This window comes from Sciurus vulgaris (genome assembly GCF_902686455.1).
Source record: "Sciurus vulgaris genome assembly, chromosome: 1".
Lineage (NCBI taxonomy): Eukaryota > Metazoa > Chordata > Mammalia > Rodentia > Sciuridae > Sciurus > Sciurus vulgaris.
Genome location: NC_136461.1, coordinates 191,233,357 through 191,260,416, shown reverse-complemented (window position 1 = coordinate 191,260,416; position 27,060 = coordinate 191,233,357). Strand labels below are relative to the sequence as shown.

The 27,060-nt window shown below is 41.7% G+C and overlaps 1 protein-coding gene across 2 annotated transcripts in view; it reads left to right on the top strand.

Moving 5' to 3' along the window:
• Positions 1 to 1,457: 1,457 nt before the first annotated feature.
• The window catches only part of SAMD12 (sterile alpha motif domain containing 12), a 406,706-nt gene continuing 381,103 nt past the window's right edge, over positions 1,458 to 27,060 (top strand). For both annotated transcript variants that reach the window (XM_079143462.1, XM_079143461.1), the window contains exon 1: positions 1,458 to 1,612. In XM_079143462.1, coding sequence (XP_078999588.1) covers positions 1,600 to 1,612 — 13 coding nt within the window. In that variant the 5' untranslated portion in view covers positions 1,458 to 1,599. The remainder of the gene's footprint in view (positions 1,613 to 27,060) is intronic.

Here is a 27,060-nt window from a genome sequence, read left to right as displayed (position 1 = left end):
AGGTCTCTCGATTGTACCAGGATGGAAGGCTGAGATTTGATTTGTGCACCGCTCCATGAACTCAGATTTAAAGTATCACCAAGGGTATTTAATGATTACTTACAGGTAGTTTTAAAAGTACCTATATTCTATACAGCCATGCTAGCCAACAGGAGGACTAAGCAAGTTACTAGCAACCAAAGAAACAGGTGTGCCACACACACCCAGAAACAAAACTATTGAGAAAATGTTGCTTTTAAATTTTTTTCAAGACAGACAAGTCTAAGTAGTCATCATGGAAAGAATCTGGTCTTTGTACTTCCTTGGAGTTATTTTGCAGAGCAGGTTAAAAAAAAAATGTGGAGTGTGGGCAGAGGTGCTGCAGATTGGGTGGTTGGGGCACCGCAGGCATTTCTGAGCTCCTGGCCTTTAAAGTCTTAATCCAATCCTAAATCGGATTTGTTCTCAAGATCGTTCCTTTACTCCTTCCAGCCATAATTGCATCTGTATTTCCTTATGCTGCAGAAAAATAGAGTATGGGAGCTTAATTTTTATCAATATTTACCAGCTCGGGAATTATATTGCATCTACGTGATTCCCCTTATCCTTTCTACTTACGGCGTCACCGGCACCTGAAGTTAGGGCATAGGTTCAGAAATGGAAAGAACACCAATTCTTGGGCACTATTATTAGGCTTATCACGAGCCACCAACAGACTCCCAGGCCTGGGAGGCTGAAAGCCTCACACCTCGCAAGCCAGGTAGGCTTCCATGGTCAGATGTCCTTCAGTGAAATCCTGGCTCCTAGGTTTTGCTCCTAATAATCTCTTGGGGATGCTGTCTGTTGGGGATTTTTAAGCCACTCCCGCATTCACCCACTCCTATGTTAAGTACTTAGCCTCCAGAATCACTCTGGAAGATCAGAAAACCGATGCTTGACCTGACTGGATTCCCCACAAACCCCACACATCCCGGGGTGCAGAGGAACAAGTTTCAACTGCACCCTGTGCAGCAGGTCTCTGGCCCAGGTGTAGAACCACAGGCAGCCAGTGGCTCCGCTCGCTTAAAAAAAAAAAAAAAAAAAAAAAAAAAAAAAAGGGGGTCCGGGGGCCAGAGCCAACCAGACGAGCACATCACAGCTGGGCGGCCCTCTGCCTGGAGCTGCGCGGGGCCAGGTGCCCAGGCGCTCCAAATGACAGGGAAGGTCTCAATCACCGATCCCTCCTCTTAGCGCTGAAGGAAGGAAGCACGGCATCTTGGGAGATGTAGTCCCGCCACCGCCCGAGGCTCACGGGTCCCCTGGCCCCTTTACGAGTCCCCCAAGAGAGATTGCCAGGTCCGTACCTGCTGATGCCCAAGTGCCGTCCGAGTGCGGCGGCGAGCCGCGCCCCGCGGGGACTCGGCGTGTCTCCGGGTCGCGGCGAAGGCAGGGGACTACACTTCCCAGCCGCCCTGCGCGGAGCCGGGAGCCGGCTGCTCGCTTTGCGTGACCGCGGCAGGTTGGTCCTGGAGCAGATGAGCGCAGAATATTTAGGCGAAAGCGAGAGGAGGGGGGGAGCGCGGGGCAGGAGGAGTACCTCGGCCAAGAAAATTATGCATGCGTTAGGGAAGCTCTGAGAGAATGGCTGTGGAAGGTAAGGGACGCTTGGGGCATTTTAAGCTCCCTCTTAACCCGCGCACCCCAATCCACACATCCCTGCTGAAGCTCGGCGATCGTGGGGAGGCGAGGAAAGGGGGTGGCGGAGAGCGGGCCCCTTCCTCCTACACCACTTGGCACTCACCTGAGCGAGGAAGGCCGAGAGGCGCTTTATTCGCTTGCTTATAGAGACTCTAGATGAGCAGGACTTTAGGGTAGGAGGTGAAGAGAAGAGTGCCCCTAATGCAAACGATATGCTGGAAATGGAGGGAAAGCCGGGGAGTCCGGCATGAGGTCTCAGCCCCAAGGTGCCCTTTTGTCTTGTCCACTTCTGTCAGGACAGACTGGGTGTCCCCGGGACTGAGGATTTTCGCTTTGCCCCCTACACGTGGGAGAGGACCCTGATCAGGTGCGTCATCGGGAAGCTGGGACTGCGATTGGGTCAAGGGTCCCTCACCTTGTGTACCCAGCAACAGTGCAGCAGATGTACCCAAAGGGTGAAGGTGTCCCTACACCTGTCAGTGTTTATACAGCTCTCCAGGGATTAGCAAAGTTTACCGAAACCAAGTGGAATTAGCCTGGGGTGGGGGGAACTGGAGGAAGACAACTAGCCTCTTTGGAATGTCTTTACATTGAAGACCACCTTCCTTTTCCCCCTATTAATTTTGATCTTTGGACTTGCTGATTGTACAGCTCTGCCTCCTTTGAACTTCCTGGTTAAAAGTAGAGTCAGGTGATTTGTGAGGGATTCCAGTTTTTCATCTCAGGTTCACTTACTTTGGAACAAGGGCTTTCTTGTTGATGGTGGACCAGAAGGGTTTCTGATGTTAAATTCAGTCAAACTACCTGAATGATAAGTGAAACCATCAAGGGACTAAATGGGAACCTACCTTCACCCACAGAATTGTGCTTCTACAAGGGGAAACTGAGATAGGAAAGAGGGTATGTCTGCCAGCAGCATCAGGCTCCTTGCCAAGGGGGAAATGAACTTGTTCCTTGTAGGCTAGAGACAAGAGGCAACCACATGGGTTGACTTGCTTCTGCCTCCCCTTCCTGCCCCAGGAGAGAATAACTGAAATAATCTGACTCTTCCTTTCCTCATAATTACTGTCCTAACCACCTAAAGTAGCAACAATCCAGGTCCTGTACTCAGCACCCACGAACTCAGGAAACTACTGCCTTGGGCTGTCTCAGCTGGCCACCTCCTGCTTTTCCAACTACGTCAATCAACAAAACTTAGCTTCTGTTCTTTCTTTCCCTCTCTCAGATACAGAAATATATTGATCTGACATTAAAAAAATAACTAAAGACTTTTCTAGTTTGTCTTTTCTGTGCAAATATCAAAATAGGGTGAGAATTTGTCTTTTTGCACTAGGATCACTGATAGACAAGATTTCAGATACCTCAAAAACAAAAAGCCAAGATAGAGCTCATTTTGAGCTTGAGACCAATGGTGGATTGACTTACTGGCACCCTTCCACCTCACTTATCAGATGACATTGATTACGATCTTTTTGCTCTTCTGTGTCCCCAAGTGAGGGACACTCCCACTTGTTGGCAGTCCATGGTGTTCTTGAAGACAATTTAGTGTTCACTGTAAGAAGCATAGAATTAGTCATATTTTTTGTCTTATGGATAATCATGCCAGTGAAGCCAGACCATATTAAAATGAGCTCTGAAAAGAAGTATGTATGGAATACAGAGAATTTGTTTTATTTTTCTAGTGACTTATTTGGCTAAAGTACCTATCTAGTAGACAGGAGATCCTGGTTCTGAATCACAGTGAGCTCTGAACTTGAAGAATGAAGGAAGTGTTTTAAGCCTTGTTGAAAATAAGATTCCTGTTTCTGGTCTTTGCAAAGGCAGCTTTCGCAGCAGGAACTGGGACCTTCCTGGCTACTCCCATGTAGCTTCAAGGCTTAATAAAAACTTCACTTCCTCTGGGAACCTGTTCCAGTCCTCCCTGTCCCTCGACCCTTCCTTTGCTTCCCTAGCACCCATCTGTGCTTATATCTACCCTAGTATTTATCATACTTAATCTGACTCTCCCTAGACTCTAAGCCCTTGGCAGGAAGAGACCATGTGCTCTTTGATTTCATCTTCCTGGCCAATAGTGTAGTACCTGGCCCATAATAAGTCCTCCAAAGATGCTTGCAGATTACATAGCAAATATATTTATGGAGCTTTTGTAACTGGCTCCATAAGAGTGCCTGAGGCTTTCTTAGTCTAAATGCCATAAAATGAAGGACTTCTGAGATATTTGATGGTAGGGAGGAGACTTCTAAAGAAGAATTCCTCCCTGCAGTTTTTGTCTTTAGGTTCAAAGAGGCAGAGCTATGGTTTTTGGCTACTGCTGAGAATGGCATTGTCCTAGGACACGTCTGAGATGTGTAGAAACTGCTACTGGGAGCTACTGTTTGTGTTTTGTGCCCGTGAGCAGGCAATGCTAAAAGTCCTGCAGTATTTGACAATCCCATACCAAGTTTCCAGGCCAAGATCATAATGACCAGTTTACCCAAGCTCCTTGAGAAGCACTGATTCAGAGAAGGAATTTTGCTAAAGGAACTGGAAGAAATACAGGCCATATTACTTAACACCTGAGCTTTAGTTTCCAGTCTGGTATAAAAATGGTCTCACTACTGTTTACTTCCTGGGAACATCGTGACAATTAAATAAAGGAAGGGTCTCATAGCAGGGTCCCCAGAATCAAGATTTTCAGGAAGTGTTGCTTATACACCCTCTGATTCCTCTCTTTAGAAAAAGCCATACTATTTGGCATGTGTTTTGTATCCAAAATTTTCACTTATTCATGCCTGTCAGTCTTTCTAATTAGTACCAAATTAGAAGCTTTTTTATAATGTGTAACCTTTCTCTTAAGTAAACTTGAACTTGTAAAAGTGTTAATTGCAAGTAGGACACTCATTCATTTTGCTGAATCTGAAGCTTTATACTAAAGGAGGTGCCCTTTGTTTATTGTTTCATGGCTTCCCTGGGTTATATTTTTATCTCTGAATTTAAGAACATCCTATTTATGTTTACAGGGCACCACTTTATGGTCTGCATTGGATTGGGATTATATTGGCATGCATTGTCCTTATTTTTTTTAAATGGAGAATTAGGACCCCTAGGTAGAAGGTGGAGAGAAGCTTGCAGGAACCACAGTCGTCCATTCTCCATGGCCAGACTGTGTGGACATTGTGACATGTGGACTGGTAGGACTGTATCTGAGAGAAAGAGATGGCAATATTATGCAGGGAGAAGAAAAAAGTAGACTCTTAAGGGACAGTCTTGTCTTGATCTAAGAACAGTGCCTGGCACTTAAGAGCCCACAATAATTGTTTCATGAATGAAATATATAAATTCCTGATTCCCCAGAGCCAGAAAAGAGGTTTTCTTCTTGTCCCTGATTCCTCTCTTTCTTTATCCTTAGATTTTTATGAGAAATGTAGGGTGAATAAGCATTGTACATAGTGTGTCCATTCCAGGTAGAATAGAACAGTCCTCTTACATGGCAAAAAAATTATTTCCAGTTTTCAGTGCTATCCTTCCCCCTAATATTTCAAATGGAAGTTAGTGTGCTCTAAATGACATCTGTTAGAGGATCTGACTTTTTCATTTTAAGTGATTTAATTGACTTATCAAATGACCTTTAAGTCACTTAGTGATCAAATTCTATAGTTTTTCTGCTGTAAAGTAGAGGCAAAAAGACTACCCATCACTGGACATTTTTAAGTCTGGGGGAAAAGGTGGAAAGAGATACCTGGGTTTGGGGGACCAGTAGATGCTGACTGTCCACCCACCTTGCACTGAGAACTGTGCCAGACTTAGAATTATAATGGGAGATTAAAATGTCACCTTTATCACAAGGCTATATGTGTTACTTTTTCTGACTTTGTGTCTCTCAGTGACCTTCAGGGGCACTTCCCTCTGTAGCACTGACAATCCTGACAGCAGAGAAAGTATAGGCTCCTGCAGCAGCCTGGTGGGACCAAAAGCTGGGGAGAAGGGCTGAGCCACCTGTGCTTCATGGCTTTAGACCTGCCACATCAGATAGTTGCCTTCTTTCTTCCTGAGAACAGCTCCTAAGAGGGTGTAGACAGAGAGAGAGATCAGAAGCATCATTCTGAAGGATTTCCCTTCATATGACATGGCAAGCAAGGGAGAGGTGCTTCCTTTTGCCGTTGGGGGACATTCTCTCATTACCAGCCCACCTGGGCTTTTCTGACTACCTTTTCATGTGATCTTTTGCCTCGTCCATGGTAGACCCTCTGAAAAGCTTGAATGAGTGAATGGATGGCAATCGAATTGCCAGGTGGGATTGTGGAGAGTGCTTTTGATTTCCATAGCAGTCCCTATAATGCTCAGGAGAACTCCCAACTTTATCATTTTCGGAGTAGGCATAAAGCAGTGGGACTATGGGCAAGTTTCTCTAATAGATACTTAGCCTTGCAGGGCCATGGTGTTGTTAAACTAAGTGCTTCCCAGTCCTGTACCATTTCATGTATCACCAAGCATCTTCTTTCCTTTTTTTCTTGATTTCATTTTGTCCTGTGACTCCTCAGATCTGAGTTTCCTGTCCCAGCAGTTTCTGTTGAGCACTGTTTTAGTACCTGAGAATGGTGACTAGATACTCATTGAAAATTCCTGTGCAGTGACTGTGTGAAGAAGTGGGCCTCAGATCTGGTTGGGAACTTGCTGCGTCGGAGGTTGCTGCCACTCCCACGTCTTCCACAGCCCTCCTGGCCAGTTCAGACAGGGCTTCAGTCTAATCCAGGGTTGCCTTGCATAGCGCAACCATTACTAACTCCTCTCCTGCCACCCTTTCCTTCCTCTCGGTCTTGCTGTTGTCCTCTTAGGCTAGAAGAAACAAGGGCTGGTGATGTGAAACTTTGCTGGTGTAGCAGAGTCTGCAGTGCTGAGTCACAGTACCTGCTGTGGTGGCGAGTTACAAGAAGGCAGCCTGAAGTCGGAAGCCCATGATTGAACCCCAGGGATGGGGGCATTTAATTCATTGAAAGAGGGGCTGTTGCCAATTCTCATTCACTGGCATTCAGGCAGGTTTTGCGTATCTGCTAATAAGCAGAGGGCACTGCCTGCTGCCTGGAACTCTACTACATTTGTTGGGGAGGTCTAATAAAGGAGGCAGCTGAGCCCCTCTACTCCCTTCCTCCACCACAACCTCCACTTTCGTGAAGGAGACAGGGAAGCAGATTAGGCTGAATGATATCAGTGCTTAATAAAAGCACAAATACCATAATGTGGGAGGGCAGAGAACAAATGTAGCATTTAGTTCTGAGCTGGACTGGGTAGCCTAATGGAAGAAGTAAGGGATTCTTTGAGTAGGATTTTGATGGGTGGGGAGGAAACAGTAGTGTATGTATAATGTGGACTTTCTAATGTTTTTTTTTTCCATTACGTCAATGTGGTCGTTTGTCCCTGTGGCCATGAAAGTGAATGAGAAGATTCCTAAGTCTTATCTGGTGCGCGCAAACACACACACACACACACACACACACACACACATACACATACATATATTATATATATATATATATATATATTTTTTTTTTTTTTTTTTTTTTCCTGTGATCTCTATTATCTGCTTGGCCAAAACTTCACTCACCACAACCCAGTTGGATCTTGCATATGACCCTTTTGAAACCACAGGAACAAGCAAGGGAGGCTCCTCCCTCGTAAAGCAAGCTGCTTCCTCCATGATTTTCTCAAGTGAAATGGAGCAGGCCCCCACCCTCTGCTCTGAGCTGGCTCATGAGAGCAAATTGTGGTTATATTTAGTCTGATTTTTCTAAAGTGTGGGTGCAAGAAGCTGCTCGCATAGCTCGCCTCCCGGAGTGAAGTACGGGATGGGCTGGCAGCTGCTGGTGACAAGGGTGGCCCGCCTCACTGCCTCCTGCAGCCCCATTCCCAGGGTACTGGGGCCCAGGGGGGCCACTTGGCAGGTGGAGTCTTTGCCCCTCTCTGATCCTCAGGCCTGTCTTGCTGCTGGAGCAGGTGTTCCTGGTGTTCTCTTCAGCCATATCCTGAGTCTCAAGTGATTTGACAGCTGTTGTGGACTGGCTGTCAGTTGGGACTCGCAGAGCCACAGCTGTCCTCGAGACCTGGGGCAGAATGGACTCTGATGTGACTGTCACCATGGTTGCTGCAGCTTTGGCAGTGTTGGCTTTAAATATGTAAGCTCTGCAGACAGACAAGGGTTGAACAGCTCTGCTGAGGACCTGTGATGTTTGCCTGGGTAATTCACTGAATGGCTCAGGACTCCTTTATCCATCTATCCAATGGGAATATTAATAGTAATGGCCTCATAGGCATGTCATGGCATTAGATCGGTATCAAGGAAGCCCTTAAAACCTGGTCTCACAGGTGGTGCTCAGTGACTGTGCAGTGAATAAGCCAGCTGATGGTAATGATGCTGTCTCCACATAGGAAAATATCTGAGACACTTTATATTCCCATGCTGGTGCAATGTGTGGGGTAATAGGTGCTCCATGCTGGAAGGTTCAGTGATGGTTCTGAGTTGGGATAAGACCAACAAAATGTAATGGATAGGGCTAGGATTGTAGCTCAGTGGTAGAGTGCTTGCCTAGCATGTGTGAGGCGCTGGGTACTGTGTCCATCTACAACTAAAAATAAAAAAAAAAAAAATTAATGGATAAAATGTAAGGCATCCTCAATTGTATTTTTTGATGTATTCAGTATCAGACTCCCTGCAGCTATGAGGTTACAGAAGGAAGTAAAAGTTCTCTTGACAGGAAGTATTCATTAAAGGCCCATCACTTACATAATTTTTCCCTCCAAAAATTTACTTGCCCCTTAACACCAGCAGTTTGGTAGGTTTGTCTCTGATTAGCTGCTTACCATCCGGCCACATGATAAATATGCCCAGTAAGTTGATTAGAAAGAAAAATTTCAATTCTTTCTAAAGAGGAAAAATTTCATGGACTCTATGAAAATGATGTTGGAAAACTGATGAACTCATAAAACTATAGTCCAGTTAAAGTATGACTATTTGGGCCACAGAACCAAGAAACGGGAGAAAATGGACTATGGTGTTGGCTTGAGAGGCACCCATGAGAACCATTAGGATCTTCCAAGAATTAAGAGAAGTCTGGGGTGAAAAGAATTGCCCTGAAATATTTTTTTGGGGAAAAAATATCTCCTTCCCATTTGGGCTATGAAAAGTCAAGTGTGAAATGGAAGATATTTCGTCCTGCTGGCATAAATCTTGTTACAGAAGTTATATAACAAATAAAAATGGATTCTTTTTCTATTCTAAGAATTAACACATATCACAAGTATAATCTAACTTCAGTTAAATAGGAGATAAAGCAAACTCTTCAGCTTCTGTTTTCAAGATAAAGTATGGCACAAACTGTTTCATTATTAATTTTGAAACTCTAGTCCCCACTGTAAAAAGAATTCTCTTTCTTACTTTGTCTTTTATGATTTCATATTAGTATTGAAAAAATTAAAATTTGAATTATTTAGGTATGATTCTATAATCAGCAAAATCACCTTTGTACTTCTATGAGTTTTGAAAGTATATACAGTGTTATAATCACCACCACAATCAAGCTATAGAGCAATTCCACACCCCACCCCCCCAATGTTTCCTCATACCCTCCCCATCACCCATGGCCCTTGAAGACACTGCTCTGAATTCTATCCCTCTGATTTTGTCTTTTCTGGAATGTCATATAAATGGTATCATACATTATGCCACATTTGAGTCTGGTGGCTTTCACTTAGTGTGCAGCCTTGAAATTTATTTATGTTGATGCATGCAGCAATAGTTCAGTCCTTTTAATTGCTGATTAGGATTCCATTGAATGGACACTGAAGTGTATCCACTCACTGACTGAAGGATGTTTAGATTGGTTCTAGTAATTGATGATTATGAGGAAACCATTATAAACAATTGCTTACAGGTGCATGAACCTGTTCATTTCTCTTGTGCAAATACTGGGACTTTCAAGACACGTCGTATGTATACCTCACCTTTATAAGAAAATGCCAAACAGTTTTTCCCAGTGGCTTTGCCTCATGTGTATTCTCCTTTATTTGGAACTTTTCTCTGTACAAATCATCTAATAAAGAAGACCTTAAGAAAATAAGAGACTTAGATCAATGGGACTATGAAGCTGATTGGGTAAAATGAGAAAGGAGTTCCTTGAATGTGCACTGTCACTATGGCACACGTACACCCCTAATTTCCAGGTGAGTCCAGGCATGGATTCAGCCTAAACATGCTGTTAGTTTTAGCAAACCAAAGAAAAGCTTCTAAATTTAATTTTATAACAAGTACCACAAGAATTTGTCATAAAGTTCTAAGAAATGTTTTTGTTGTTGTGGAAAACAGATAGGGAAACAGACCAGGAAGGCTTACTTTGGGGGAAAGTGGGCAAGGGCACTTAGATAGGAAAGGGAAGACCAGATTTGAGAGGGCATAGAAAGTGACTTTAGCCAGAGAGGGGAAAATCTCACTCCATCCCTGAAAGGAGTTGGTCTGGCCAAACAAGGTGACTTGGTCTTGCTACATGATGGATTGCATCTTGTGAAGCCTAAGAAAGGGTTCCTTGACTATTGATAGTGTGGTTCAGTTTTGAGGATGGCAGGGACCAGGCTGTGGTTTTGCAGCCATGTGTGATTCTGCTGTACATTTGGGCCTCTCAAATGGCTCTTTGTACAGTAGGAGCAGTGCTTGTTCTTATACAGAAACCCTGTGTAAGAACTACAAAGGATTGTAGCACACGTGGGTGTGCAGCCTGATAGTGAATTTGCTTTCAAATGCAAAAGATAGTCTCTTATGTATCATTTCAATGGGAACATTTTGAGATTTCTAGGACTTATCACTGACTTCTGAGACCATGGGCCGGGATATTTGAATTTGGTGTTGCTGCATATTGACTCCTAAATATACGGTTTTCCTAACTGTTGAACTATTGTTCGAAGTTATAAAATGTGAACATTTTAGGTGAGGTTTTTGTTTTTGGAGAGACACCTGTGCTCTATGCAGAAGTGAAAATGTTATTAACCAGTCTGCAGTATGTGTACTTTGTCCTTGATTTTGTGTGGTACTTTTTATTGCCCCTAAAGACCTATGGTTTATAGGAGCAGGAGAGGAAGCAACCAGTAACCAAGAACAGAGTGGAGATGATCTCTGTCTCCTGGCCTTAGGTCTCTGGAAGTACCAGATGTGTGCCAGTGCTTTGCAGCGGCCTAGATCTTTCTTTCTGTTTCTTTTCTACAAAGAAATTCTGACTTTATTACATTGTAGTCATTTAGTAAATATTTCTACCTCGATCATCTGTGAGACAGATATTTGTGGTTAGAATCATCTAGGAAATGGATGTGGGTTTAGCATTCACTTCTTTTTGCTTAGAAGTAGCATTGTTTCTTAAAAATATATTCAAAAATTTTTACTGAAGACCTACTCTATGCCAGGCTGTAGAAGAGTTTGATGTGTAGTCATATGCTAAGGTGAGTTAATTTAGGAAAACTAGGTGTACTGCAGACTGTGAGATCTTCTCAGGCAGTATTCCCTTATATGATGAGTCGTCTGGACTGTTCTTTTTGGGTAAAAAGAAATGCGGCCCAAAATCAAACCTGTGTCCTGAGTCATTCCTACCAAATATATTTGACAGACTCTGATCTAAAGGCAGGGGTCTTTATCTAAAATAGCAAGAGGGGACTGAAGAATTTCATGGGGTGTTTAACCCCCTTACAACTGTGGGCACAGTTTGTGTATGGACATTATGTGTATTTTTCATGGGAAGATGAACTAGGGCTTCTATCCTTTTCTTTCAGGGGCTCAGAGGAATAATCTCGGATCCTTGAGAACGGTCATTTGACTTTTTCATTCCCTGATCCACTCCCAGGGTGTTCAACTATCTGGTGCATAGAATGCACCAGACTATTTGTTGAAAAAGCAAAAGAACTAATGATACTTTGTGACTATTCTGGGCCAAGATCTTTATGTCATTCTCTAAAAATCAGTTCTCATAAAAGCAGTGAGTTAGGTGGGAATGTCCCCCTATCTAATAATTGAGGGAATTTAGGTCCAGAGAAGAGAAATACTTTTCCCAGGGCCACACAGCTAATGCGTGGCAGAACCAGACTTTGGAGGCAAATCTACCCTTGGCCAGAGTCCTTGCATTTTTGCCTTACAGTTTTGCTTTCTTGTTTGTCTCAGTGTGGTAACTTGGTCCTGGTTTACTAGTTGTCTTTTGGAAACCTTGGTCGCTTAAGAAAAACAGCATTATGATAAGATCAAAGCATTGTGCTCTGCAATGGGGAAAATTCTGTTGAGTGTTTGCATGAAATCTTGGTGTATAGCTGGCTATAAGCTGACTGCACCTTTACATTCTTTCTTTGTAAGGAGCCCCTGGACTTTGGGGGTTTTTGCTGATGTTGTTTTTCCACGCTGCCCTCCAATTCACCTTCATACCCCACATGCAGTTAGTGAAAATTACCATTTCATTTGGACAAGAAGTATTCATTGTGCACTGGCTATAAGCTCAGCACTGTGAATGGCACAGGACCATATAAAATTCCCTCCTGGAGCTTATGGTTGAGTCAGAGATGTAAGACTCATGTGCTAAATATATCACAAGAGAAAAGGCAGGAACCTGGGCTGGTAAGAGCTGCGCTCCCTCTGTGTCAGAGCAGAGCCGCCATGCCCACAGCAACGGTCTTCACACTGCCTTGGGCTCCTCTTGAAGTCATGGTAGTTTTTCCCTTGTTTTCTAATAGAACTTGCTGCTATGGAAAGTCGGGTTGTAGTCTGGAAAGACTGAAAAGATGAGGGAGAAGATGAAGTAATAAGAGGGTGATAAGGGAAAAGAAAGAAACAAAGGGGCAGATGTTGGAAGTGTTTTATAGGAAGAAAACAGCTAGGATGTGGGACTGTTTAATTAGAAGGAGTGGCAGATACATAATTGCTCCCAATTTTTTAGGTGCTTCACTGCCAATAAAATGAAGTCTGGGCTCTCCAGGATGCCACAGCTTCCCCTCCAGGGCTACATCCTACTCCTAGGGAGCTTCGTAGGTACTCACAGCACACCGGGAATCCCTTGTCTTGCTGATACTGTTCCTGCACCTCCATGCCTTTCTTCCACATGTTCACATTGTCCTCCTGATGTCCTTCTCTGGGCACACTTATGGCAAGGGAACACTGGGGCAAGAGCAGATTCCTAATGGGAAGAGCATGACCACCAGGCAGCTGCCGTGTTTCATGGATGGGACCAGGAAGAAGAGGCTGGAAGAAATAAGGAAGAAATAGCCAATGAGAGAAATGTGCCCTTTTTGAGTGTTGGTATCACCTGATGATGCACAGTGAGCTGCCCCGTGTATGCTGGGACATGCCACAGGGTTTAGCAAGCAGTGAAATGAATGGGGAAGCAAATCTTTATGATGATGGCTGAAGGATTAAGTGGGTGATGAGGAAGCTGCTCTCAAAGTACATGCATGGAAAGAGAGAGAGAGAGATTGATCAAGTTCACAGAGATCGAAAATATGGGGGAGAAAAGCTTTAAGCAAGGCAGGGATCTATACCGAGGCAGAAAGCAAGTTCAAAGGAAGTTTTTTTTTTTTTTTTTTTTCCTTTCTTTCAAAGCTAGGAGATATTTGAGAGTGTTTATGGACTGTGTGAGTTGACTTAGTGGAGAGGTAGATTTTGAAGATTCAAAGGAAAGAAGAGATAACCCATGGGGCAGGGGCCATCAAGAGTTTAGATATTAGCTCTTAGAGAAGGCACTGTTATCTCTAACACTGGGTTTGGCAGTTACATAGTGTTGGAACTGCCAAGTAAATACATAATGAAAAATCCCCATACTATGTGATAGACTGTTCTAATATTTTTAATAGTTTAACTCATTATCTTGACATCAGTCCTACCGGGTAAAGGTCATTATAATTCCTATTTACAAATAATGAAAGGGACACAGAAAGGTCATATAACTTGCCTGTAGTCACACAACTTGAAAGTGATGGAGTTGAAATTTGATCAAGATGCTATCTAAAAAGATGATCATGCAATTTCCTAGTCAGGACACTTTGGGGAGTACTATATTAAGACATTAACATCTTAAGACTTTTCCTTAAAAATGAGACTATTGAAGTATGACCTAGAAGAACATGTGGCTCTTTGACAATTTCTTGTGAGTTGGTTGATCTCTAATAACTAACTCCAGGCAGGGCTGGGATGGAGCAGGAAGACTTCTCTTACTCAAGTGTAGGGGGAGGGTGTACCTTTTAGAACAAGAGCATTTTCTGGTGAGCTTAGGCTCAGGGGCATGCCTGCCTGTGCAGTAGGGTTTGGTGCACCAGCCAGGAGGTACTTAAGAGCTCTCTAATCCTACAGACTGGGAATGAGGTTTCTCAGAAGCAACAGAAAGTGGGTCTAGTCTCACTCAGAAAGGAAAGGTAAAAAGATGCCAGAAACAAATTTGGTCAACCTTAAAATTTTGCCAAGACAGAAGCATGATCTCCATTTCCTCTCATACCCTGTTGTCTTTCTGCTCTCAGCAGCTTTAAGATTCAGGCTTAGGCACTGAGGTCATCACCCCTGATTCTAATAGTAAAGGAGAGATTTTCCCCGGCTGAAGCTCAGTACCTTGCTTGCTAAGTACCCTTACACATCCCAGACACTCCTGCCCTCTATCTTGCCTTGCTGGTCAGGGTTCTTAATTGAAACTCAGTTTTTGGTCGCACCCGGGTGTTAGCTGGCACTCACGTGGAGGCCATCATCATCGTCATATTCACCTGCCTTCCTGCTCCTTTTCATAAATGAGGATGTGAAGCATCCCTTGCCCAAGGTCACGTAACAGATTAGTGGCAGAGCTTAGATTTAGAGCTTAGTGTCTTGGGGCTTTTTATTGTGGCTTCTATCATTGCTGCCGGAAGTGCAAGGGATGGCACAGAGCCCACTTTGGAGGGGTTTGTAAATGAGATGTTAGCAGCTGTCTGTAGTGCTCATATTATGATTTTAAAAGGGCTCCAGAAACTTTCTTAAATTATGGATGAAGGCAGCCAGAGTGGGGCACGAGGTCATGTAATTCTCCAGAGGTGCCTCGTCATTGGCTCAGAGTGATGAGAGGTCACGTTCTTTCTCTTTCCCAGTATTTTGTTAATTCATCTCCATTACCGGATCTTCTAAATAGCCACATTAAGGTAATAATTAAAAAAAAAAAAAAAAAAACTCTTTTTATGAGTATGAAAATTCTTCGTATTTCCCATAGGAAGAAAAAAATCGTGAAAACACTAAGAAGAAACTAATGATAACAGCAGAGTTTTGAGTAGCTAACACTAATGAGACACTCACTGATATCAGCAGGTCCTGTGACTCTGCTGGTTGGGGGCCAGTAGCAGTTCTGATGGGTTGGTGTCCAGGCCATACTGATTGTTGGTTATTTTAAATATTCCACTTTCACAACAATTATGAAATGGTTACTAGTATTATCTCCATTTTCTACATGAAAAGATCAAGGCTTAGAGAAACTAAATAATTTCCCAAGGCCACTAGGTAGAAAATGATGGAGTAAGAATTCAAACCTGTTGCCACAAAACAAATCTGGTACCCAGGCATTCCAGAGGATCATCCAACGAGAGGAAACAGCCTTTGGGCTTTATCTAAATAACTAGTCGTACCTAGAGTAACAAGCTCTTCTAGCAAATCTTAATAATTGTTGATAAAATGTTAAAAATATTAATGCATTTTATTTGTAAATGTGTAAGGGACACGAGTCATCTCATTCTCTTTAGAGACAACACTTAATGAGGCCAGTGATGAGGGCAATAAATAGCTGACCAAGTTTCTAAAGGAGTCATTATTTTCTGTTCTGTCCTGTCACTCATTGGTGGTCACCAACCAGGCTGAAGACATAAGAATCACCTTTTGTAATGAAAGATGTATATGTTGAATGGAACAGGAAGTCATTGCAGTATAAGGACAGCATCCTGGTGAGCTGTAGAGCTGAGTAGTAACAACATTTCCTAAATGCTGTTCCACCTTTATTGCTGCTCATTGATTATTCACATGCACTACTTTTACTCCATGATTGCCATGATGTTTTATTCTTCAAATCTTCAGTATATTCTTTTAACAAGATTTTCTACTCATGGTTTTCTTTTGGAGTTTCATTTTGGTTGCCTCTATTTACCCATCTCCCTGATATTTGATTAGTCTTTTCTTTTTCTTGGTGTACTATGGGGAGCTGTGCATTCTCCTTTATTCTTTTTTTTTTTTTTTCCACGAGATCAGCTTAGAGTATGGCTACCTCAATAATATTGTCTTCCTATCCATGAGCGTAGGAGTTTTTAATTTATTTAGGTTTCCTTTAATCTCTTTTATTCTTAATGTTCAGAATCTTTTGAGTACATTCACAAACACTGCAGTTATTTATGAATGACCTCTTGGATTAATATTTCTAAATCAGAATTTCATATTTCAGGTGATAAAATTCCTAAATATTTTATGTACAAATACAGATAGATATTCTTACCATTAAATGTTTACTGTATACTAAGACGTGTGGGTTATAAAAATTCTAATACCTTCAACCTTGTACTTATTCCCACTTTGCACGTGAGGAAATAAGTTCTGTGTAAGTAAGTTATCTGAGGACACTGTGTGTGTGTGTGTGTGTGTGTGTGTGTGTGTGTGTGTGCGCGCACGCGTGTGTGTGTGTGTGTATCAAGTACAAAGGTAAAATAAACACAATTAGGAGAGAAGCCTGGGCATGTGTGTGGAATTGAAACCATTATTAGGAAGTATGATAAACACGTTATAACCTTAAATTTTATTTTTATTCAAGTTATATGTGAATATAAATTTTTAAAATGTCATTGTCTTTTTCTAATTGTTTAAGTTTTGTTATTGTTGTTTGCTGAGTGTTCTATAAACTTACCATTGAGTTAAATCAAAAGTTTCCATCATTTGTTAATCTCATTCCAGTTGAGCCATACTTTAGGAATTTTTATCAACTTCTTATCATTGAAGAAATTTCCCCTGAACAGTTCTGACTTGTTCCCAGCAGGTCTGGTCCCCCAGCCTTGCTTTCCCAGCTGTCTGTTGAGTTTCCTTCCACCACCACCAGTGCCTTCCTGGAGGAGTTAGTGTGAGGTTCCCTGTTCAGGATCCTGTTTCCCTTCATTTCCACCTTGGCTTTGGGAGAGCACAGCCTGCCTCATTGCTTCCTAAGTGAGGGCACATGGGACGTGTACCTTTGACAACTTGCTTATCTGAAAAAGCCTTTATTCTACCTTTGTACTTGACTGATGACTTGATTAATTCTTGTTAATGTTGGAGGTTGTCTTCCTTCACAATTTGGAAGCATATGTTATCTTCCAGTTTTCAGACATGTTTGTGAGAACCCTGAAGTCATTCTGATTCTTGATCATTTGTATTAGACAGACATTTTTCCTTCTGGAATTATTGAATCCCCTCTCTAATCCTAGTGTCCAGAAATTTCATAAGAATATGACTTGGTAAAAGTCTATTTTTATCTATTGTGTTGTATATTTAGTGATCTTTCAAAATGAAAACTTGCCATTCATTTCTGAGAATCTTTTGGAATTAGTTCTTTGATTTCCTTTTATCTATTTTGTTCTTTCTCTCCAGTTCCTATTTTTTGAGATGATAAATTTGCTAGACTGTTTTTTATTTTTTAAAGTCTACATTTGCTTTTTTTCACCTGTTCTTAAATTTTTATTTCCTGGTATATTAATTTTATTTTCAAACTTCTATGGCACTCATAATTTCTACTATTTTTTTAAACTTTTCAAGAATTTCTTAAGAATCTTCTAACATACTATTTAATATCTTCCCATATTTCTTTGAGAGTAGTGACAATACTTTTATTGTTTTTAATTCAACTTCTCTTTCCACATTTCTTCAGAGTTGATTTTTTTTTTAATTTGTGTTTGCTGATCTCTTTCATGTTGAATATTTAACAACCTTAGGGTTTCTGTTCATATTTGAGTGAGCCACTTTAAAAAATAAAGAAACAAAGAAAACTCTGTAGGTAGGAATGGGCTTATTGATCTTGGTCTTCATCGTATGATGAACTGACTGATTATAGTTAGGGCAAGAGAAGGGGTCTTCTTACGTTAGAATATTTAGCTCTGTATATTTGGTTGGTTAATTACGCAGAGAAAAAACACTTTGTGACTCAAGAGTTCATGCCCACAGCTACCTTTTTAAATTGACTTCCAGATAAGTTTCTGTATCCAGGCACATTTTATTGTTATTTCTAAGAAAGTTAATAGTGTAAGATTATCCAGGCTTTTCATTACTGATGACTCCTTTATCCCAAAATATCCGTCCACCACGACTGCAATCTTGTTCTTTTTACTGACATTTGAGCACTGAGAAAGACACCTGGTGTTTAGAAGGTGCTCAGAAAATAATTGTTGGTTGAACTCAGATCTCTTTCACACGATCTGGAGGAAAGCCCATTTCCCAGCCCCATCCTGGTACCGCTGTGCATGTGTACACAGATTTCACAGAGGCAGCCGTGCAAACCAGAGTAGCCCCAGCCCCTAAAAGAGAGGTTTCCTGTTTATGGGACTTCTTGGGGCAAGGGTATAGTTCTTTATATTTGGGATTAGGAGGTATTATTGTGGCGTGCCGAACCATAAGCTGTCCTGGAAGGGACAGTAGAAAAGGACTGTATGGGGTACAGCACCATTTGGCTTAGGAACACTAGGGGTACTCTTATCTTAAGATTGTCGTGTTTCAGATTTGATCCAAGCAGACAATCTGCTGACTGCTTCCCAGAGAGCTCCCCATCTGTTCCTCTCTGCTGACTAGGTCTTTTAAAACTTAGAATGGAGAGATGTCCCACAGGCCACTCCACAGCTATCTCTTTCCATCCCTATTAGCTTTCCCTCCTCTTTGTCTCTCCTTATATACACTAGTTCTTCATCAGTAGAGTTAGGAATGGTATGACAAATTGTCCATGCTGAACTGGACTGTTTGGAAGGGCCAGCTGTCAAACCAGAGGGGCTCAGCCATGAGCCTGGTCATTTGTTCTGATATTGCGTCTGCCCTTCATTCTGACATCCATGCTCCCATGCTCAGGGCAGGATCAGTGGAGTAGAATTGCCTGAAAGAAGCAAGAAGGGAGCAAGAACACAGTGTTTCTAAGATTTCTCTGAGGAGGAGGAGGAAACCATTCTTAAAGATAATTGTCCATAAAAAGTTGGACTCAACTAACTAAGCAAATACCATGTTGGGATAAAGAAGAGTCATATTAAAAAAATAAGAGAATAATGAAGAAAAACATGGTATCTGGAAATATTTAAAGATGGGTCTTTTGGTAGGCATGGAGAAGAAATAATTTATCCAGTTTTATAGCCATATTACAGATTTAGAACAGAAAGTTTAGTTTGTGAACCTGCAATTTTTAAACCCAATTTAAAATATAACTTGTAATATCTTAGAGCAAGATAATATTAGAAATTCAAGAATTTAAAAAATTATGCAACATAGCAATATTTCCTATCTTTTAAATTAACCTTTTAAAGTAATTATTATTACATGTTTCTTGTGTGTACAACCAATGGAAAGCAGAAAGAAAAAATTATCCAGGGATTCACCTTCAAAAGACTGGCACTTGGTATTTGGCATGTTTTCTTCTAGTCCTTGTTTCTTCGCATGGTTTTTGGTTTTGCCTGGCAGTCAAAGGCATTTTACTTGACATGTGGAAGTTGTTTGGTCTTCAGTTGGAGCAGACTCTGGTTATGTTCTGATAAATGCATGTCTGTGATTTATTCTTTTCTTGTCATGAGGCTGAATAAGCAGCACCTTAGTTTTTGGCTTGAATAAATTCTCTATATGCTTTTAACATAAAACACTCTTCAGATTAGAAAGTGCATAATCCTTAGAGCAAAGAAGTGTGGTACATGTTTCACAACCATTTAAAAATGATCAGATATGAAAAAAAATCAGAAGCACAAAAATTGCTTGGGGGAAGTGTGTCACAAAGATAAGACTTTACGGTTCTCAAGATGGGAAGCTCTCTCTGTGGTCCTAGGACACATAATTGATGTCCAGTAATATTTATTAAATGTGCACTGATTATTATTACATGTTACATGCTGGTCTTGAGGTCTTAAGTAGGAAATCTTTTCACCCAGAGGAAACTTAGAGGAATCTAGGGCCAAAGAGACATACTGAACCAAAGTTAGAAATTCTGGTCCTGTCTGTGCTAACTGGGCACTGCCTCAGAAACACCTGCCCTGAACATTGTCACTATTAAATTGAGACTGTTGAACTATATATTTGTAATGCGTTTCCTTCCCACTCTGACAATCAGTGGCTTGAAGAATTTATGATTCTGGAACTAGATGCTGAGAATGTTAAGACCCCCAGACCTAGCAGTTTGCTTGACCCTACATTGCCCTCATTTCTCACAGCCAGTCAATTGCCAAGTTTGACTCACTTTACTTTGTAAGTTAGGGGTTGGAAAATGTCTACCTGTTTTTTGTAAATAAAGTTTTATTGACTGTGGTTGCACTCATTATGTATAGTTTGTGGTGCTTTTGTGCTACAGGGACTGCGTTCAGCAGCACTGACAGTGTGTTCTGCAAAGTCTAAGGTATGTATTATCTGGCCCTTTATAGAAAAAGTTTGCAAACCTACTGTCTGAATAAATTATCTGTAAGCACTTCTCTCCATGCTCCTCATCTTCCGTACCTTTGTCACAGCTTTGACCTTCATCTGTTCTCATATGGAGAACCCAAGAGCCTCTAAACTTAAATTTTTCCAACTTCAGTTTTGTGCCTTGATCATATCATTTTTTAAAATCTTGAGACACCAGTTTGCTCACTTAAAATCCTTCAAGGGCACCCTGCTGCACTATTGATAAAGTCCAAGTTCAAGGTTAGAAAACCAGTACATCTTTACTGACATCTGAAGACCCTTCCAGTCTTAAGAGACTAGGTTTTCTGTGACATGACATATACAATATGAAGTGCAAGTCACAGGAAACCCACTTAACCCCACCAGTCCTGAGTGCAAAGAGACCAACTGTTCACTGTTCTGAGAGGTCTACTTGTAGACGTAGCCTTGAGAAAGGATTGGCCTGGGTTTCAAGTTGTGTCACCTGGCCAATCGGGGTGTCCACTAGTTTGACTTCTCCGGCATCCTCTCTCCTTGACTTGGAGATGGCCTTTTGTTCTGTACATGTACCTCCCTGGTACATAAAGGACATGCATCATATTGGGTGGCTTAGGGATCCACCTTTATGACCACATTTAGCCTTAATTACCTCTGTAAAGGCCCTGTCTCCAAATATAGTCTCATTGGGAGCTTGAGCTTCAACATATGAAGGGAGAGCACTATTTAGTTCATACCAGATGTAGAACCTTTGATTTTTCTGATGAAAACTAGATTCATTTACCCAGAAAAATGCAGATATATATATATATATATATATATATATATATATATATATATATATAATATATATATATATATAAAATCTTGCAGATAATTATGGACTTTTAAAGTTGCCTGTTAAACGGAATATATATCTGAAGCAGCCTTGCAGGGGGAAACACCTAAGAAAAGAATAGGAGAATATCTGTAAATGAGGAAGGGCATCCTACTCCCATTCATTTGTTCAATAGTTATCTACTGAGTGCTGCCCAGGTGCCAGCCTCTGTGCCAGGGTTATAATATTACAAGGCTCTTGGTCTCATGACTTTAGTTTTTGTTCCAGGAGATAGACAGTAAACAAACAGGCCATTCAGTATCAGAGAACCAAGTGCCCTGAAGAAAATCAAGAGAGAACAATGGGTACTGTCTGCCTGGGAGGTGACTTAGATGATGTGGTCAGGAATGTCCTCACTGAGGAGTGGATGCCCAAGTAGAGGAATGCTATAGAGTCAGCCCTACAATTGGAGGCACGGGATTTGTGTCTTACGACATGCCAGTTACTCTGGTTTACTTTTGCATTAGCAGGCAGAACCATCGCCTCCTTCACTGGTTGTTTCCATATTCCCTTCTGCTGCCTGCAGAGCAATGACTGGGCTTTGCTCTGTCCTAGGCACAGCTGTTGTCGATTACTTTTCTTACTTTAGATGTCTTTCTCCCGTCTCTGAAATCTCTAGGTTATGTGTTCACAGGGGCAAGATCCTCCAATTCAAACATCTGTTTCTCTAAATTCAGTGACATTACCAGAGCTGAGTCACTATTGTCTTTAGCCTGAATTAGAGCAGCCATTGTTTGTGTGCGCATGCGCATGTGTAGGGTGGAGTCAGAACTGGTGGTGTGGCAAATGCATAAACAAAAATTATTTTTTCCATTATTCTTTGAACGTGTCACTGTCCTCCAGCTTCCCAGGCGATTCCATCTGCCTGGTTAGCTCTTTGCCTAGTGAATTCCTGCATCTTCTGCAGAAGACTTTTTAGGCCTGTAGACTAGGTGGGCTTTTCTCCCTTTCCAGCCACTCCCTGCACCACACACAAACCTGTCCGTCTCCTGTGTGCTTTTACAAACTGTAACACCTGAGCCATTTCTAAGGTGTGTATGTTTGTCTCCTCTGCTAGGGCACACTCTTCTCTTGTGGGCCTGGCTGCATCAGATTTGCTCTCTAATGGCTCACCAGTGTCTAACCATGTCGCTGGCAAATAGAAAGTGTGGGGGGGAGGGAGGGAGGGAGCAGTAAGTTGTCAGGAAGATAAAGGAAAGTAGAGTGGGAGTGAGGGAGGAGTTACAGGCAAAAGAGAATAAAGAGTCTGAGAGGTAACAGGGAATGAAGAGGACAATCAGGAAAGGTAAAGTGTCATTTGCCAAGCAAGGAGGGAGGGGGGGTTGCCTGTGATCAACAATGCCTACTGTGGCTGAGACACGGAAGGCTGAAAGCTTTCTCTGGGGGTCAGCAATTAAGGGATCACTAGTGGGATCAGACACGGGAAGAGCCAGGTGCAGCAGATCCAGGCGTGGGTGGGAGGTGGGATTGGATGTAGCAGGTGGCTGGTGCTCTCCTGAGCAGTGAGGTGAAGTACTTCCTGTGCAGGTTCTGCAGTTGGACTGCTGGTTTCAGATGCTGCCTCTGCCACTTGTTAGCATGTGAGTTATTTCACTTCCTTGTCTTGGTTTACTCATCTGTCAAGTGGAATACTACAATATCTATTTCTGAGACTTTAAATGTTGTTGGCATATGCAGTAGCTGCTGCTAAGTAACAGCTCCTTGAGTCTGAGTGGCTTAGAGGCACACATTTATTTTATCATTTACAGTTTTCTGGGCTTGGCTCCTGGCTTCTGTTTGGGGTCACTTTTACTTTGCCTCATTCTGAGGTCCAGGTTAAAGGGACAGTAGTCTCTGGGCATGCTTTCCTTTGGCCATCACAAGTGCACAAACCGCATAAGCGAGTTTTAACATTCCTACTGACATCTTGTCCACTCACATCCACTGGCCAAATGAACTCCCATGACCGAGGCCAAAGTCTTTGTATAGGGAAATATTTTCTGCCCAAAGGGAAGGGGAGTGTGTATTTATCAAGTAGAAGTTCAATTTACCCTAGTATGCAGTATGCTTAGACTATTTCCCATACAGTTCTGTTTACACCCTAAGCAATAGAACACTTTTAGCAATTTTACTATGGGGAGGAAGAAAAAGAAGAGAGTGGTTTGTTGATAAATGAACAAGAGGTTGAAGGAAGATTGCCATTTAGAGTGAGATGTGAACCTGTTAATAAACTTATGGGAAGGAGCCAGTGGGCTCATTGAAGATACAGAAACAGAGCTTACAGCTCTCGTGGCTGTGGATAGCCGCAGCAGCCATGGAGGCAAATGGGATAGACAGACTTTCTCTGATCAGCTTTGTATTCTTGATTTTTCCCCCTCCTCCCTAATCTTAAGGAGAGAGTTAAGTGGTAACAGTTGGTGTTTACGATGTTTTAATGGCCATCATATTGAGAAGTGACTGGAAGCATCTTTAGAAATAATTTACACCACCATAAAATGAATCGCTAATCTTTCAAAGTGGGTTCTTTAGACTTTTGCTGTTTGTTTTTGTATACCAGCCAAGAAGATATAGACCAATGAGGAAACTGGCAAAATATTTTAGAAGCATTGTCTGATTTGAAAAGCTAAGAAGGAACATAAATCCTTTCTTAAGTACTCAGTCGTGTTTCCTGTTGTTTGCTGGTGCCTGACTTCTTTAGTTATCTCTTAAAGCAGTGTGCACGTGTGTGATTAAGATGTCCCCGGGATGCACGCCTACCAGTGCTCAGCTGTAGCACTATATTGGGAACCTAAGGGCTCTGGGATGAGGCTTCGCTGTCATCATTTAGCCTCTAAGATGGGTCCAGTATTTAAAGGGACAACAAAAACATTGGTTGACTGCCTAACTCTGTGGGAGTGACTGAGAAAGCCGGATGCACTGCCCTGGGTAGTGTGGGTAACTGGGAGTTCAGAGTAAGGAATGTGGGTACAGAGTAGGGCGAGAGTTTCTCACTGTTTGAGGGTGCCTGGGAGCCAGCCCAGGTCCTTACACGTGCTACTTAATGTGTTCTATCTCTGAGCTACGCTCCCAGGCCGCAGCAGGAGTTATTTTAATAAGACAAACTACATCTTGAAGGATGCTCATGCCTCAGCACATTGAATGTAAATATTGTCAGTGTGCTTATTCATCTTTTTACTGAAACAACATGAATGACGTTTCTTCCTGCTTGAAACATGTATTGATTCAGTTGTTTAGTGAAAAAGAACCGCAGTCGTCTTATGCTAATACCCAAGGTCCGACTTGGTCACTGTAATGGCCCCCAAGTTTTCCTCTTGTCTCATCTCCATGCTTCCTTTTTTCCTTTTGGTGATGTTGGGGATCAAGCCCCAGACCACATGCATGCTAGGCAAGTGTTGTACCATTAAGCTACATGTCCAGCTCCATTTTTCCATGTTCTTTCACATCTGAGTGATTTGCTCGTCCTCGTAAATGCCCCGACTCTTCCTAGTCTGTACTTTCTTTCAAATTGGCTCTTTTGCTTGGGCAGCTTCCCCTGTTCTCTGTGAAACCCGGCTTCTTCAGACTCATCTGAAATACCAGATACCGCATGAAGTCTTTCGTGATTTTCTTGGCTTGGAGGTAATAATTTCCTTTCTCCGTTTTGTAGTTTCTCATCGTTACTTTCTCTGCCATTTTTATTCCTACTCCTCCTTCCCCTATATCATCTGTAACTTAACTGTTGGCCAGCTTATTTTTGGTCAATAGTACAGAAATACTCATACTTTTTATGTTATCTTTAGATATTTTAAATGGGGATCAATTGTATGTTGTACATAGTTTCTATAGCTTTTTTCTTTTGCTAGCATTCAGTCTCTCTCTCTCTCTTTTTCTTTCTCTCTCTCACACACACACACATACACACACACTTCTCCCTCTCTCGGCATGTCTTAACTTTATGAAAGATGAACAGTTAACATCAAAAGAATACAGGAAAGACTCTGTGAGAATAAAGGACAGACCTGTACTCTGAAAACATTTGGCAGTGGACACCCCTGAGGCTGGCTGCCTTTGCATTTCACCGAACACCAAGCAAAGCTGCATCCTGTATTCCTCCCCTCTCTGGACAGGCTTTGGAGCTGTTAATTTAGTAGCCTGTGAGCCTTACCAGAGCCCATTTATCTCTGAATCCCACTTTATCTCTATCCCCCTCAGAGATAATCCTGGGTCTCTGAAAGCTTGTAACAGGAAAATAACTGTGATCGGTCACACAGAAGGAGCCAGGTTGGGAAGTAGATTATTCAAAGATCTGACAGTTGTTTCCAATAACTAAGCAGAGAGGCACTTACTTTTACAAAAGCATGTCTGACATGTGTATGAAAGAAGAATGGACTGGTTCCAAAGCCTGTTCTCAGAAAGCTAGGAATTTTATAAAATTCCTAATTATGACATGATGATTATTCTTATCTCTAAAGCGTAGGCATGATTGCTTAGATGATTACAATTATGCAATCATGGAAGAATTTTCTGAAGTAATTTTTGACCTCAAATTCTTGTTTTCTCAGTTTTCTTTTTTAAGGTTTACAGAACAGAACAAATTGATTTTTAACACTGGGGAGAAAGGCAATGATGATCCTTCAAACTTGCACTATCCAATAGAACTTTCTGTAATAAGATAATGTTCAGTAACCTGCCCTATCCAATGTGGCAGCCACTGTCACTTGGAGCTACTAAAAAGTGCACAGTGCCACTGCAAAACTCACCTTGAAGTTGTTTTTAACTATAATTGATTAAAAATAGCCACCTGTGACTATTGGCTTCCATATTGGACAATGTGGTTTCAAAGGAATGACCAGTGCATACTGAAGAGTATTGATCCATCAACTTTGATGGCATCTTATCAATTTTTTTAATATATTTGAGTTATTAGGAAAGGAATATTTTCTTATTGAGACATCTTTAGCAGATTGTAAATCTACCAATCAATGGCTCTATTGAACTTTCAGTTACTTTTCACCCTCAGATGGCCACAAGTTGTACAAATGCTGATTTCAATTCATGTGTTAAGATCTGTTTTTCATTATTACAACTCTTGTTTTAGATAATATCCTTACACACACACACACACACACACACACACACACACACACACACACACAGTCAGCCCTCTTATCTATGGGTTCCACATCTGTGGATTCAACCATGACTTGAAAATACTCAGAAAAAAATTGCATCTGTATTGAAAATGTACAGAATATTTTTCCATCTTTCTAAACAGTATAGTTTAATAACTATTTACATAGCATTAGCATCATAGTATTAGAAGTAATAATTAAAGAATACAGGAGGGCATGCATAGGTTATATGCAAACTTTACACTATTTAATAGAAGCGTTTAGAGCATATGCAGATTTTGGCATTCTCAGAGGGTCCTGGGACAGATCCTGCCCAGATACAGAGGGAGGATTGTATACGCATTTGTGAAGCTCAAGTGAAATGAGGGCTGGAGCTTGTTAAGCTTGCATACTTCTTTGGACATTTCTGCGGTGAGCAAACAAAATTGCCAACTTGTTTTGTCTTGCTCCACCCTCCTTGGGAGGAGGAAATGCTCCCATTCATCACGTCAGACTAGATCCTGTCCAGCCTTTTCCATGACTCTGTGCTTTAGTGAATACTTCTGTTTCTGCCTGAATTTTTTCTTATGTATTCTTTCCTTAATTTCTGGGGTTACCCCTTAAAGAGAATTTTAAGCTGCTTCTTTTTTTTTCTTTCCGAAAGACTTTCTCTGACCTTTTGTCCCCTTCTACCTTCCTTAGCAATACTGATCACCCACCCATCAACCTACCTTTCTTTCTCTCTCTTTCTTTCTTAGTGGAGCTATGGGTATAAGTGCATGCAGACATATGTAAAAGAATTAAGATGCTTGGTTATGAATAAATTGGTACCATTAAACAGATATTAACAAGAGCAAAGACTT